Source organism: Ixodes scapularis, unplaced genomic scaffold (assembly GCF_016920785.2).
Source record: "Ixodes scapularis isolate PalLabHiFi unplaced genomic scaffold, ASM1692078v2 PGA_scaffold13__105_contigs__length_92229423, whole genome shotgun sequence".
In the NCBI taxonomy this organism is placed as follows: Eukaryota; Metazoa; Arthropoda; class Arachnida; order Ixodida; family Ixodidae; genus Ixodes; species Ixodes scapularis.
This window is the reverse complement of record NW_024609839.1, coordinates 23,952,391-23,968,659: the sequence shown is the minus strand read 5'-3', so window position 1 is coordinate 23,968,659 and position 16,269 is coordinate 23,952,391. Positions and strand designations below refer to the sequence as shown.

Below are 16,269 nucleotides of genomic sequence, written 5' to 3'. Positions count from 1 at the left end.
AAGTGCATCTGACACGCTCGATTGCAAGACTGAGGATTAATTTCAGTGACCTGGGAATTTCTTGCCGCACAGCCAATTAGCTCCGATGGCTCGTAGCATCCGCTGCACTCTGACGTAAGGTGAAACGGAGCCCAAACGCAGCGGAAACTGTCGCAGGGTGAGGCGGGGGAGAAGTCCCCTTTTGTAGCGGCTTCTGCTGGAAGGATAAGCCTAGATAAGCCCATTATGAGCAGCAGGCTTTTTTGCCCCTCGCAAAGCCTAGCACTACAGGTGGATGTTTTACGAAGCTGGAAGGCTGCATCACCTTCGCAGTCACCCATTTATTTATTTATTTATTTATTTACATTACCCTTTATGCCATGATGCGATGTTGAAAACGGCTTCACGAAATCAGACGGAGTCCTTGATGGTAGCAATGTCTTCAGCAAGGTCATTCTAGTCCACAGTTGCGTCAGGAGAAGAGCGTTTTGATGTGCTGTGGATTTGGCTGTAGCCTGTGGCAAAGTGAATGCTTACTTTACAGTAAGCATTCACTTTACCTAATGTTTTATAAGTTCCAGAGCAACGGATTCCTCGTTCAAAGGAAAGGCCTACCGAAATGGAAATCCACACTGGAGCCTCAGAGCCACCTCAACGCGGCTTGCCTTGCGGAGTTGGTCAACTCCAGCCAACCAACGCAGTGCCGCCTGGACGCCGCAACAGACAAGCTACTTTTTCGAGGTGCAGAAGACTCTCCAACATCGAAAGGTGCGACGGCCTTGTAAGGGTAGAATATATCTGGACCTTTTCCGCTGGGTTTTTCATGGAAAGGGCGCAAAGATAGACGGAAGGTGGCTTTAGTGTCATGAGGCTGATTTCGAACGCCTGAGACTACCGAGCCGGTGGCACGTTCGAGACACCAAATTGGGTGGTGGAATGGAAATTCAATTTTCCTGGAGGATCCAAGGCAGTCTGCGACACCCGAGGGCTTCCGGAGTATTTGTGAACGGGTTTCCACAGGAATACTTGCACATTTACTTTCTAGCGAAAGGCGTGACCACGGTGTCATAATGGCGGACACGAGCGAATGCAGCCTCAGCGTAAAGCTAGAAGGAGGTTTCATGAGTATTATGGTAACTAACACACTTGTTAGGCAAGTTCAACACGAAAAGCAGTTGTTAGGGAATTCTTACGTAGAAACACTCCAAAGGCATTGTCCATGTAACATTTCTCTGCATAATGTGGACAAACAGTAAGAGAAGTGGTTGCGATCTTTGTGCACAGCTGTGGAAAGCCAGTACAAAAAACCTAAAACACGCGATAAGCCTAGTTTTTTGCTGAGGCAACAAAACGTGACCATTGGTCTTGCAGCTAATGACTGTGGTCAAGCGGATAACGAGGGGCAGAGCGATTGCGTACCGTCAGAGGCACTCGCTAAAACTCTCCAAAAACTGTTCGATGAGAAAATGGCCGAAAACGAGCAACAGAAGGCTACAACAACATCACTGACTTGTACAGTCGAGTCAGGGACAGCGCAAAATAACGCTCTCGCCGAGCAAATGTCTCATGTTGCTTTTGATGCTCTCATGAACGATGGAAAACGAGTTGAAGAAGGCTGCAAGAAAACTGACAAAAGAAAACTTCCAAGTTTTCTCCAACAGTGCTGAAAGCACACTCGAAGACTTGCTCTCCAGCTATGGCTTGAATCTAAGAGCAGTAACTGTGGAAGATCCTAAGGGTTTTGTTCACCGAATTCTTTACCGGGAATCAGAACCTGGGCTGGTTCGGTCGATGGCTCAAGCGCCTTTCCACGGCGGTAGAAAAACCTTGTTTCACGATTTAAATCAGTCTGACCAAACTATTGTGCATAATGTTACTTGTCTTTTAGACGAGTACACGTGCAGCATTAGAGTTTTAGTAGATCGTTCCTATCACGATACGATAACCATACGATACTGATACACAGAATGGGAATGCGCATTTAGTAGACCATTTTGAAGATGATACGTCCGATAAGGTCGCTTGAGAGCGCCTCACTAGGGGTGCTCCCTAGTGGGAACGATTTGCACTTTCCAGAATTCAAAATAACGAATTAAAAGAAAGATGTTTTACTGAAGAAAAAATAACAGTTCTTACATTTAATACAATTAAAAAAACATCTATAAAGTTTTATAAGCTGCAGAAATTAAAGAAATGCAGCAGCAAGCTACATCTAGCCAAGTAGAGACAAGCCAATCTAGTTCCCCGGTGGCTTGTCACGGGAAGCCACAGCAGCCATAGGAAGCACGGGCGGCACGAACGTGATCGAGTCGAGCGAGTGACCAACTTGAGCCATGGCGACGTGCGTTTTCGAGGATCCCTTGGCCTTAGCTGTTTTGAGGTGGGACGAAATCGAAGAACTCTTTTTTCTGGATATGGAGTACCCCGTTCCACGGAGGTTTAGGTCCGGGCGAGGCTACTTGGATGTGCTCAGCATAGATAGTGAAGCTTTCCGCCAGCAGCTTTGTTTTGAGCAGATTGACTTAACGGAGCTGTGTAGCACGCTGCGAGTCCCCGATACAATAAGGACGGCCCAGAACGTCGCCATCCCCGGGCATGAAGCTCTATGTATTCTTCTGCGGAGACTCTCCTACCCCAACCGCCTCTGCAACTTGGAAGGCATGTTTGGCCGCCACTCTTCGACACTCTCGACTGCGACGACCGTGGTGCTAAACCATTTGACGTCTACGTTCAGGCAGCCGACGGCGGATCTGTCAGCTCACACGTGGTTGAACTGTACAAGCTTGGACGAGTTCTCCGAGGTAAGCATATTGTAATGTTAAATTAAAAACGCACAAAAAAAGAAGAAAAAAATTGCAAGTCCGTTATTGGTTTTGCTTTTGCACGCAGTCCGCGCAAAGGGGGCACCTTTTCAGAACTGCTGGGGTTTCGTTCATGGAACGGCCCGCCCCATCTGCCGACCCACGGAGGACCAGCGGCTTTATTTCTCAGGCCACAAGCGTCTGCACACCATCAAGTATCAGAGCATCATGTGTGCTAACGGCATCATCGTGGAGATGAATGGCCCTTACCCGGGACACCAACACGACACCGGTAATAGCAAAAACTCGGAAATTGGAACCTACAGGTTCTTGAAAGAAGCGCTCATAGATAGAGGAACAGCCTCTATCACAGCCAAAATAAGTTGAAACGCCACAGGCATGGCCCGTGGTACTGTCAAGGCAGCCTGTCAAATTGTTCTGCAAACTGTGATGGGCACCGTGGCCAACACAGAGTTCCTTCTGCACTGGCGGCTCACCTCTGCATTTCCGTGTCATCTGCTATTGAGCAAATGGTTGCGACATCCCTTCCTTTCGCTAAACCTCAAACCGACGCACGATGCAGAATAAATCTGTTGCAGACCTTCTCGAAAGAATTTGTGCTTATGATCACACAATAATTGGTAAACGCTTTAGTGAACGAAACACATAGATCGCACCTACAGGAATGAGGTTCGACCTCAGGATACACCACGTAAGGGGCGTTCTCGTGTTACAAGGGATAGGAACCGCCAGCTTGCCAGAGCTGCATCAGTGAATAGACCTTTTTCAAAGCACGATGCCGCTGTCCGCAGCACCGGGGAGGCGACAGCAAAGTCAGGAGAGCAACTGTGCTATACCTCTTGCACTCTTCAGTGTTACGGGGGCAGGCAAAGGCTGTGTGGCCTACCCTTTGGGATTTTTGCAAAAAGCCTATTCTTTCCACTTGGAGTGGGAGCTTCAAGGTGACCTGACCATCGAGGCATCCATCTGAACAGAACTGCTGTTTCATAAGCAGAGAACACAGAAGTGCAGGGTGGCACAACGTGCATCACAGTTTGCAGAACGATGCGGCAGGGGCTTCGAAAGTACTGCATGCCACACATCCTCACTTTTCAGCTCATCTTGGCCATGATAGTACAGAAGAAAGCCCTATATGTTTACAAACAAAGCGGAGCGCACCTAGCGGATACCACCAGCTCTGCGCATGCGCGATGGAGTGTGGGCAAGAAGCTTGCCATTGTCCATAAACAAACCATTGAAATGCGATGTTGTCGGCGTCGGTATGAATCCCCCTGCCTTATTTCACCTTTCAATTTTTGAATTTTCGCATTTGAATTTTTAAGAAATACTATTTCATGCTTAAATGCTGAGAGTGAAGCTGGTATTGTTCGGAAAGGGAATTAAACTCAAACTGGGGTGTAAAAATAATGTGACAGAACGAAGGAAGGCAAACACTTGTCCTAATGCTTTTTTGTTAAAGGGCATTGTTGTATAAGCTTGGGCCTGTGGAATAAAAGAAGACATAGCTGTGAATGGGTCAGGAATGGCAGTCCTTTACTCCTATCCTAACACGTCAGTTATGACTACTACAGAAGACCTATTGCCACTGAATGCAGCACTTACCCTTGTGTGGTTACTTGTTTCATTAGGTTGCTTGCCAGAGTTGCGGATAGTTTTCCAGCGTGTTCGATCATGCAGACGAGAGCCTGCATGCGAGCTGCCAGCTTGGCAGCTCACAAGATCATTGGGCATTCCAGTAAACCAATGTTTTATTAACCATTAATCCACTTATTGACCACATGGTGGCAGCAGTCACGATCGCTAAGGCACTGCAAGACACTGACCGAACAAGGGCAGCAAGCTGAAACAATGTCAAACTGGTAACCTGAGACTGTGCCTTTCTGGGGTGAATTTACTAAAGCATAGATGCATGTTTACGAGAATAAAGTTCCTATTTGATTTATTAAACCAACCGGTTCAAAATCGACATCTCTAAATATATTTCATCCGCACCTCAAAATTATCCCATGCGAAGTTATAATTGCAAAACACTCAAAGAATTCAACTGTCGGATTAATGCATTAAAGTATTATTTTTTTCCAAGGACTGTTCACAACTGGAACTCCCTGCCAAGCAATATAATAACAGCATCACCAGAGTCGTCCTTCTTTAATAAACTCCGCGATTTTGTGATTCTTGTATCTGATGCCTCCTTCATTAATTTTTTTGCGATAAAAATAGTCTTTGTAAAACGCTGGTTTTTTTGTTTTTTTTTTTGTTTTTTTTACATGTTTAGCTTTTCGTGTGTTTTTGGATCAGCTAGAACGAATACCCTTGTGCTTGTTATCTTCCTATCTTCCTTTGGATATAAGCCTTTTGAGTTTGCACGTGCTTCTCTGGAATGACAGAGTATGCCCAGTGGGTTTCATGCCCCATTAATTTGGCAAGCAAGGAAATTTGGCAGCGTGCCATTTGTTAAAAAGACGTACTGCTATCGTCTTAACAAGTCGGTTCATCCAACTTGTTAACGCTGTTCAAAGTATTCTATTTTTTTAATAAATGCCTCGTTTTATAAACCTATCAGCATAGACTTCATAAATTGACTGAAATAAACCTGCATTTGTTTGCAGGCTTTTTTTTCCAGTGTTTATATTCTGAAATTTACTAGCATTTTGGTACTTACTGAAATGTTTGTGCAAGTGATTCAAAAAAATATTCTACAAGGATATTGACAAGATTAATTTTGGGGAGCTCTCGGGCTACATGATTTTAGTTTCAAATTTATTATTTAGAGACTTACTATGAAAAGACCCTTTTCTTTTATAAAGAGGTATCAAAATGGCACCGATTCTTTCTCTTGCTATGATTGCAGCTTCGTAATAAATTTAACACGCCACAAGGATATAGATAAATATCTGACCGCATGAGATTTTTGTTTTCAAACTGATAGTGTAGCTTCTTACCGACAGGTCTTTTGTGTCGCACTCTCTGCTTTTTCGGAGTACTTCGGATCATTCACGGAGGATAAGTATGAATATGTTGTTTTATAGACGCTTATGCAGTGGTAAGTGGTTCTTATGCCTGTGCTATATATTGGCAGCTTGGCAAAGGCAGTAGGACTTATTCCCCCGAAGAAAATTAATGACAGCCATAATAATGACTCATCATGGTAAGTGGTTCAATAATATTGACCGACACGCGGGCTTGACGTCACGGAGCTGCGGCGGCGCTGCAATCGCGCCGGAGCCGGGTGGTGTGGGCAAAAGGGCGCACATTTTGCATGGGCGTCAAAGCATTTCAGCATGCCGCAAGGCTGTGTTGCCGTTAATTGCACTGAAAGGTACAGCAAAAGTAGCGGGGAGAGTTTCAACAAGTTCCTGGCTGACTCTGAAAGGCGCAGAAGGTGGGTAATATCCGTGGATCGAAAATAACGGTCGCCTCGCGCGGACGTCTGTTCGTGCGGCAAGCACTTTCTTGGAGGCAAGTGTGGCTTCCATTTCAATCTCCGTCCTGAGGCTTGCTTATGTGCAAAAAAAAACGCCGTCTGATCGTGCCTGCCGAGATTTTGTTCCCACAGTGTTGGAGCACAAAGCACTGGCCAAGCACTCGACGGTGGCTCGCTACGCCTGCACCATCAGGCGGAAAAAGATCGGCGACAGAACGTCAGTGTTGTAGGCGTTACCGACAAAAAGTGACGAGATATGTTACTCGTTGCTTGCGAATAAAAGGAATGCATTACCCACCTACGTTACCTCAAAATAAAAGGGATGTGTTACCGTTAAGAAGTAACGCACGTTACTTTTGAGTTACTTTTTTTAATTATGATTTAACTCGTTGATTTAACGCGCAGAGACTGGAGCGAGCTTCCGAAGCATTCATTTGACACCGTGAAACTGCTTCGAATCAGTTGGGAACAAATTCTAGAGTCCAAAGAGTGAACCCCTGCACCTCCACTGACGTCATTTTTTCGTTGTTGCCAGTAGAGACTTTCAGTTTGAAAAACACGGTGAGGACCAAAATTGTAAATTCAACAACTTCGTGAAAAGAAATTATTTTGACCTAATATTTGGGGTACTATTTCGGCGATGTTGTTTGGCGAGTTTAGCAAAATTTCATACAAATCGGGGACCATGAAGAAATCACCGGAATACCCCTTTAAAGGGGTACTTCGGCGATTTTTTGAGCTACCTCAACAAACTATATTTTCTGACTCCCCGGCCTTTACCCTTTCCGGTATGCTATTTAGTTATTGCGAAATTCATAATAGTTATTGCGAAATTGGAAAATGAAAATGATGCAAAAACCAACATTCAAATATACCCGCACTTTTCAGTGCCGTGACGTCAGTGGAAGGCAAGCTTGCCAGTCGAGCGAGCAGTCCAAAAAATAGAATATGCCAATCATTTGTTCCGTACTGGAGCGCGGGTACTGGAACGAGCTTACAAAGCATTCATTTGACACCATGGAACTGCTTCGAATCAGTTGGGAACAAATTCTACAGTCCAAAGAGTGAACCCCTGCACTTCCACTGAAGTCACTTTTTCGTTGTTGCCAGTAGACTTTCAGTTTATAAAACACGGTTGAGGACCAAAATTGTAAATTCAATAACTGTGAAAAAAAAAAATTATTTTGACCTAATATCTGGGATACTATTTTGGCGAGTTTAGCAAAATTTCAAGCAAATTGGGGACCATGAAGAAATCGCCCGATTACCCCTTTAAGCCCCTCTACCTCGTTGGTCCAGGGCAACGTTACTAAAACACTCAGTTGGGAAACTCGCCGTCGAAACCTGGGCCACTGGCGTCCACCGAGACCGAGCTAAATGCGACAACAGCACCACTCTTTATCGTTTGTCTGTACTGTGGTCACCTTGAGCTTTTTGAAAGCCTGTTTTTGCGTAAAAACAAACAAAGAAAGACTCTTTTTGTATGAAATTTATTGGAGTTTAGTACAAAAAGAGGGGCGCGTTATGTTTTTAAAATCTTTAGTTTGCAGGGTTTTGCGACACAATTAATATTGTTTTTATACAACCATGCCTCAGCGGGGCTTTCAGGTAGCGCGTCTAGACCTAGGTGCATTTTTACTTCGGTAGTTCGACGCGGCGCGTCCACCGGGGAGATGGGGGTGGCACCCCTGTAACTTCATCCGCTGTATCTGTTCTTAAAGGGACCATGAAATGATTTTAAAATCGAGTTTCATCCACCGCACGTCGTAAAAGCTGTGAAAAGAAACACAAAAACACAAAAATAGGGAGCCAAAAAAAATTATTTGCTATAGAACTTTTAAAAGAAAACTGGACTCTTGCGCCTTCTTTCCTTTGCCTTTTCACTACGATGCATCTGCGGAAACGAAGACGTCAGCCGAATCCACGTCGCCTATTGGGTAAGAGCCTACCTCACCAGCACCGCGATCGTAAACAATAAATAGCCGGCGAATGTTTCCTAAAAGTTTTGTTAAATAATATTCAGATCCACATTTTGTAGCATAATTAGAGATGTGTGGCGAAAATTGACAAATTTGATAATGCTGAGAGCCAAGCGCCATCTATCGTGTGGTAAACAAAGCAACTACTGTGCGTGTGCAGTAGGGCAGGGCCGACAGTTACTTGGGTGGCGGCGACCGACGAACGTTTATTTTCTTTGTTTTCCTTCCTCTCAAAACTCTGACTGACTGAACGTTTATTTTTCTACGTGTTCTTCTCGCGCGTGCCGACTTCAAGCAGCAAGAAAACAGTACTTAAAACAGACCACGACGAACAAGAACGCTGGATCCACCGGATCCACCGACTCCGACGAAGCGAGCTGCTCAGAATATAGGCCTAGCAGGCATTCCGACTCGGCGCTGCGTTGCTTCGTCGCAAGACAGTCTGCCTACGACCGGCTGGCGTGCTAAATGGAATATGCCCGCGCGACCCTTGTGGACCCTTCCCGTATTATAGTTTGATCGCTGACCTCAATTTTAGATTAAGAGGTGAGGTCAATCTCTTCCCCTTGTTTTCCAAGGCAGTGTTGACGAACACTCGTCGAAAAGGGACTCTCGTCGATTCTATCTTCTTGTTTTGTGTTATATAGAGCTGAAATAAACGCCGTATGGATTACCTTCGTAACACGGTATGTACACTTTATTATTGATATGCCATTTTTATTCTGACAGACTGAACGTCACCGTCGAGCTATAACAGTTCATGGGAGGTATATGTGCAACCCCGGTCCAACCTTTCTTTGCCGAGTGTCGCGTCAGTATCGAGTTGCAATCGTAAAAGAACGGTCCCGAAGCGCTTACCAAGAGCGCGAATACAGCGCTTCCATCAAGCGTGCGCGTACGCTCCGAGTGTAAACAGGTATTTACGTGGCTCTTGCTGACACTCGTAGTTCAAACGTATCTTTTTTAACGTCGGCTCGCTCCTGCATCTCCGAGGCTGCGAAAAGCGCCACGGCAATTCACGGCAATTTGTTTCCATCTACGTCGCTTTGCAAACGACTGACACGGGCCGGCCCTTTTGCCAACAATGACAGTTGGGTTGACTTCTGGAGTCTTTACCGGAAGACTCGCTGCACTTCCCAACAGGCATACCGGCGTATGGGACTAGTCCCATGCTGTCGCTGTAGCGCAACATATCTCATTGAATTTCGCTCAGCTACGATGCGGCGATGAGAGGCGCCGATTCAGAAAATACGTCGGTGACATCAGCGCAGTAAAACCTACCGGCGCACCCCAACTCGTTGCCGCTAAAGCCTAGTTCACATGCAGCGGTTTTGGCCCTAGAGCGGCACGATTTCTGCCGTCGCGGCGCTCGTGCCGCAGAATTGCTGGTGCTGGCCAGAGCGCCGCGACGGCAGAAATCGCGCCGCTCTAGGGCCAAAACCGCTGCATGTGAACTAGGCTTAACGCTCCCATTCTCCTACTGCCGAGAGAACTTCCGGTTCCGGAAACAGCGTACGTCACGGCTTGTTTTGCGGTCAGTTGGAGAGAATGAAAAAGTCGATATTTCAATAATTTTTTGTGTAGAAGTTAATAAACCGAGACGAAAACGGATGCCTGTTCGGCATTCAGTGAACATTGACGGTTTAATGTAAAAGTTATCTGGAAAAAGTAAAAAGGTCATTTCATGGTCCCTTTAAAGCCAAAGTCACGTGCAGTTCCTCGAGTGGCCGCTGCGGAAGAAATGGTGGCGTTGTGTTCGTCATTAGCTCGGTGCTCGGAGACAGATTGGGGCCACCTTTTCAAAGCTGTCTCTATGGGAGTTTCCCAACTGAGTGTTTTAGTAGCGTTGGTCCAGGGGTAGTGATCCAGGAGGGCTATGTTGCGCTTTTTGCACTCCCAGGAGACTTGGAAGAGGGAAGTGACGTCAACGACACAGCAAATGCAGATTGGATGTTGACAGAAGAAAACGAAATCAACACCCAATCTGCGTTTGGTGTGTCGTTAACGTCACTTCCCTCACCCTAGTCTCCTGGGAGTGCAAAAAGCGCAACATAGCCCCCCAGGTGACAAGTTTTTTCAGTGAAATAATTTCTGCTATTGTTATTATTTCCTTTGCTGGATTACACCCGGGAAAGAAAGCGTGCTATATTTCCTGGTGACAAGCATTTTTTCGGTGAAATAAATGTCATACGCGCCTAATGTCATGTTTGCCAAGTATTAGGCCTCGCATCATGCCCATGGCATCTCTATGGCCCGTGGCCGAAAACCAGATTTTCTCCACGAGGAGCATTCATCGGTTGGGTTGCGATGAGGGAGATCAGACATTTTATGTAATCCCCTTTACATCGTCCTTAAGCTTGTATACACTGAGTTTAAACTCGTATCCTGCTTGGACGACACCGACACACGCGTTCGTTGGCTTGTTCACGTGTTAATTTTTGAACATGACAATATTCAGTCGAACGTTGTTCGCCACAACACCCCTCATTACGTTGGCTCGTGCCAGCACTTCCCCCGTATCGGCACCGAAACTACTGCGTGGGGAAAGGAAGGTTTCTGTACTTGCTTGTCATTTCCGGCAACAGCCCACGTCGACGATTTCGTACAGGGTCCACTGATCAGTGAGCTGGTCGTTGACAAGCACATGCGGGCCACTCTTCACGTCGACCACATCAAAACAAAACAAGTACCAAAGCCTGGAGGATTGTTACCACTGTCCCGAGCATTTGGAAGGAACCACCCGAGTATTTGGAGCGAACAATTAACCAACCTCAATCAACACACGTGCACAACGGTACACGGAACACTGGAAAGTGCAAACGCGGGAACCGCGGGAACATCGGAACACTTTCCAAAACATAAGGAAAGCCCCAGATAATTAGCCGCGCTTTGACCAACGTATTAGGCGGCAGCTCCCGCCACCTAGCGAGCCATCCAACTTACCACCAGACTATTCTCCACTTCTCTCAAAATTTGTCAGGCGGCGATTTCCTTGACTTCCTGGACTTCCTGGCTCCCCCACCCCTTTCTCATCAGCCCAAAATAAGCAAACAAACAGATCTCAAAATCTGTCAGGCGGTTATTCAGAGGGGTGGTTCCCGTTTCCCGTGGGTGTTGTGGGTGGTTCCTGTCGGTGTTGTGGGCACAATAGTACATGGGCGTCAGCCTTCCCCCAACACCAGCACGCCTGTACACTTCTACTTGTCAAGTGCAATAAATAATATCAATATCAATAATATCATTCCCATTTTACCCTTCCCGTTTGTACCTTTTTATTTCGACCCGGCTCAAAACGACCTTCTCGTTTCATCTTTTCCCATTTCGTCCTATCCCAAAACAACCTTCCTGCTTCCACCAAGGGCTTCGACCATCTTTCATTATCAGCTTCCTTGCTGGCCTCACTTCTCCCTCTCCCGAAACAATTAACCTTCGAGACGTGGCACCGTTAGACAATTAGAATTCAAGGCTGGCCAGGCTGACCCGGCCTAAGAGCCGCATACAAAACCACTAAACTTCTAAGAGCCGCGGGGGGGGGGGGGCTGCGAACTTTTGTCCAGAGCAATAACCGAAACTCGAACTACTTTCAATCTATCCGAGCCAAAAGCAGTCCAACTGTACGTAAGGTAGCAGTAGCACAAGACTAAGGAACAGCAACCTGTCTTTCGATTTAAAACGCGTTCCATTTCTCTTTTTGGGGAAGTGCTCGTGTGACCGGGAGGAAGGCAGGGGAGTATGTGTGTGTGTGTTGGGGGGGGCGGGGGGTGAGGGGGGGGGGGGGGTAGGGGAAGCCGCGAGTCGCACTTTAACACGCGAAGAGCTGCATGCGGCTCGCGAGCCGCAGCTCGGCCACCCGAGTTTGATAGACGCTGTGTCAAGGAGGGCTTACCCGAACATTTACAGCTTAATCGATCTGATCTGCAGAGATATCCTCCTCAAGGCCGAGATGAGGCCTTGAGGAGGATATCTCTGCAGCAGCTTGCAAATGGAGGTGCCGTGCGAGCCAGAGGCCAGCCGCGAACCATCAAAACTGGAGTGTCGCCTTTCTGATGGCACAATTACCCCGCTCGACTTCCTCAACAAGGCGATACCATTTTGTGGTTTATTATTTTTTTCCTGTGCGCGAGAATTCAGTGTTTTAAATCGTAAGAAAATTAAGTCGCAATTGTATGCCTGTCAAACTGCCTGATTTATCGCTCATCAAAATATCTTGTTCACTATAAGGGACTTGGATTGAGCGCGTTGGTAATAGATTAAAAAATATACGAAAGAGTTATACAAAGAGGACGGACAGGACAAACATCTTTCGACTTTCAACACATTGAGGTCTTTATTGCCAGGCCAACAAGCAACGAGCTGCCAAAGATTTGGGGAAAGGGGTTAATGGGAAAGATTAGACCAGCGAGAGAGAGGGGGAGGGAGAAGAAAGAGGGGAGAGCAAAGAAAAGAGCAAAGGGGGCGGGAAAGGAAGTAAAGGAGGTTGAGGGGCGCTTGGCGTGGACAGGTGTCTCGTCCCCTTCGCTCTTTTCTTTGCTCTCCTCCCTTTCCTCTCCCCCCTCTCTCTCTCGCTGGTATAATCTTTCCCACTAACCCTTTCCCCCAAATCTTCGGCAGCTCGTTGCTTGTTGGCCTGGCGATAAAGACCTCAATGTGTTGAAAGCCGAAAGATGTTTGTCCTGTCCGTCCTCTTTGTATGACTCTTTCGTATATTTTTGAAACTATTAGGGGGAGTTTTTGAATAATGTACTATCACAATCAATATGAGTGCGAACGCCGCTCCGCGTGGCCCACGATACTATGAGTGCCTCCTGGCGGTTTCTCTTTGAAGCATCAGTGCACCTTGCGGTTGAGACATATTGTCTCTAGCGACCACCGTACCACTCTGCACTTCCAGGTCGTCTGCTAGCGAAAAAAAGCAGCGCAAAAAAAACGACGAGGATGTTTAATGTGTGTCTTCGTCCTTGTTTTCATTGCGCTGTTTTCTATGATGAAGGGTATCACCTACACTCGCACCGTGCTAACTTCTTGCCTATGCGCATCGGTGGTCCTTTGCTCTCGCAAAACTTACGGGAAGTAAATAATAGGCAGTCTTAGTTTATTGTCTTGATACCTCCGATAACAATATGATGCATGCTTAAAAGCGTAGGCGAAGTATCGGGTATTGTCATCGGAGTCATGAGAATAATTTACTAAAACTTCATAATAAAAAAAATGACGCTATAAATACACAAGTAATTCCTCCTGGAGCACATTGCTAGCGAAAATTACACTTCGTCATCGGTGAACAGTTTCGCCGACCGTTTTTCGCTAGCAGACGACCCGGAAGTGCAGAGTGGTGCGGTGATCACTAGAAACGACATGTCTTGACCTCAAGATGCACTGATGCTTCATAGAGCAATCGCCAGAGGGCACTGATAGCAGTACCGTGGGCCACGCGGAGCGGTGTTCGCACTCATATTGATTGTGATAGTATGCAAGTGCTTTGCGTAGCCTAAAAATAGTGTTGCAGTATAAAACCTAAGACGCCGCTATTTTGAGCTCACTCAAAGCGCTTCGTCACAAATAGCGCCTACGTCACGTTCTAAGATTTCGTCGTGGCACAGAGCGCAACACTGTTAGCGCAAACGAGCGATTGTTGGTTTTTGCTGTTTGCCTCAAAGAATCAAAAGACTGCCACTAATATTATTAGTGTCTTTGAAAGTACTCATCTGGGCCAATAACCTAAGCAGTAAAATTTGCTACCTTCTGACACCATTTCGAAGTAAAATTTAAAAAACCGCCACCGTCGTGTTTGCCATAACATTGTTGTGCAGCGTACATAGTCCGTTTCGTAGTTATACATTTTGGAGACCACATTGAAAGAAACATTTTAAGTGGTTCAAGTAGAAATATATTTGACATGCAAAAATATTTCAGAACACAACTAAATAGCTCGCCTGCACCTTTGCATTAATATTATTTCAAAACAAATGTGTGCCAACCACGGTGAGAAAAATGGAGACTTCTTGCGAAGAGGTAGAGATGTGCGGGAACTTATACCAATGAGTTGAAACGGGGCGTGCTCAAACGTAAAGGATGTTTCGGCTAAGGGTTCAACCAGACCCCCCCCCCACCACGGCTGGGGGGCAGTGCCCTTGGTATCCCTTGGGCGCCGCAGGCCAGTGTTTGTCTTGTCGGGTCATCGGGCACCTTGCAATGTGTACTCGCACCTCGAAACTATGCCGAAATGACGAAGAGATGGAAAGCTCGGACACAGACGCCAGCGGCTAGCCTATGTACTGACATCCGCTGTGACTAAATTTCAGAATGTGAAAGGGCACTTTTTAAACCTGTAGCAGACGAAATACTCGGCGAGCGTGGGCGGCGCGGACGACCAGCGGCGCAGAGGAGTGATACAAAAGTGCAAGCGGGATCATGTGACCTATTGCCGGCGTGTGATTGGCTCAGGCCACACGCAGCCTTGGCTGCGCTCGGACGGAAGCTGAAACGAAGTATAGCAGCATGAAAAAATTCAGGTGACCTCAGCTAATCTTGTGCACCGGCAAGTATTACAGCAGCAGCTTCTCAATACCTAGGAAGTTCCGGAGGGATAGCAGACTCTTCTTGCCCATCCTTAATATAAGAAAGCCGGTTGCAATTGCTGTTAAAGGCCGAGGAGCAGCCAGAAAGAAGGAGACACTCCCTCAATTCCTCCTCTCCATTCGAGAAAGAGGGAGGCCCTAATCCTTTCTGCAGAGAGTAGCTCAGAGACCCCTTTCTGTGGGGAGAGGAGGAGGAGAGGAAAGAGAGAAAAGGAAACCGGTTTTCTTACCGGAAAAACACAATTTTGTAGGTCAGCCTTTAAGCAGTGCAGCTAGCTGAACAAAATTCAGCAAGGACAGGTAAGAATGTCCTTGAAGGTAAACTTCCCTTGTTGGAGTCATTCTGTGGACAAAGCTTTATCCGACACTTTCGGTGGAGGGTCCAACCTAGTTAGGATGTCAAGGAGGCTATTAAAATGTTGCATAAATCGTTCCAGCTACAAGTCCAGAGCTCCCTAAATGCCGAGGAAGCGGCACAAGCGCATGGGCTATACCGACACACTCAAAGACTCAGGTCGACTAGCTTCGATGGGCTGCTGCTTTCTATCAACATGCACCATCCAAACTATGTTTGCCAGACAGGCCATTCCTCTCGCTGCATGATGCGCAGTCTCTTTTTATTAAGGACCACGCGACGGCCCTATCACTGTGGTCGATATAAAGGCCTTCTGGTCACAAAACCCGTTTGTGATGGGCCTTAGCGTGAGACATGGGTTCACGAAAGTCGCTACAGGTGCATGCTCGTACAGCTGGCTGTGGAGACGTATGCCAGCCATGCCAGTGAGGTCGGATCCAAACTCCCGAAGCATATGTGGTAATGTTTGTGGGTGCTCCATCGCACGGTAGGGGGACAGCTCGAGCTCCAGGCTCATGGGCTCGAGCAAGAGGCCTTCAGCAACGAGCATGGGCATGCTGCCGTCTTTCCCCAAGGTCGTTGAAGAGGGCTCAAAGGTGAAGTAATCAAACTTCTCGATTTTAGGCAGGCAGGCCCCGCTTTTCCGGCTTTCTTCCCATTGTGCCTCCATACCCCTCCAGCGAGACTGTAGGACCATGTCTTGTCCTAACTTTCCTCGATGTGAAATTAAAAATATCACATGCAGAGTTTTAACAGCATCGCCTCAAAAATCTCTATACTTCATTCAACAACTTTATGTTAGAATCGACGGAAGAAAAACGCAGATATCAATATATTTGCTTCTGAAATTATACCTGCCTCGTAATAACCGTACAAAAAAGATAATTAGAACTGCACCCGAGTGTTTGGCAGTTTTCCCTGCACCAGCAAGTCTGCCTTCTATGATGCCGTTACTGAACTGTTCCACACCAGCAAACAAACCCCAGCCGATCTCAAACATCGCCTGAACCTGCCTGATCTGCAGTTAGCAAGCAATCGTTGGCATTTGCCAATAAAAGAGCCATTGCAGCAGTTAATGCTGAACGCTCGCTGAAGCGCCAAAGGGCAATAAGATCCAGTAACACTTCAGCAG

At 46.7% G+C, this 16,269-nt stretch overlaps 1 protein-coding gene across 1 annotated transcript; it reads left to right on the top strand.

The window, feature by feature from the left end:
* The first annotated feature begins 2,312 nt into the window (after positions 1 to 2,312).
* LOC115329218 lies at positions 2,313 to 4,922 on the top strand. Its single transcript, XM_042289593.1, has 3 exons — positions 2,313 to 2,784; positions 2,869 to 3,072; positions 4,885 to 4,922. Exons 1-3 carry the CDS (start codon positions 2,313 to 2,315, stop codon positions 4,920 to 4,922), a joined length of 714 nt encoding a protein of 237 aa, XP_042145527.1.
* The last annotated feature ends 11,347 nt before the right edge of the window (positions 4,923 to 16,269 follow it).

Coding starts and splice junctions, on each gene's coding strand:
- LOC115329218 (XM_042289593.1), top strand. CDS start 2,313: ATGGCGACGTGCGTTTTCGAGGATCCCTTGGCCTTAGCTGTTTTGAGG. Junction 2,785..2,868: donor GGACGAGTTCTCCGAGGTAA/GCATATTGTAAT, acceptor TTTTGCACGCAG/TCCGCGCAAAGGGGGCACCT. Junction 3,073..4,884: donor GGGACACCAACACGACACCG/GTAATAGCAAAA, acceptor TTTTTTTCCAAG/GACTGTTCACAACTGGAACT.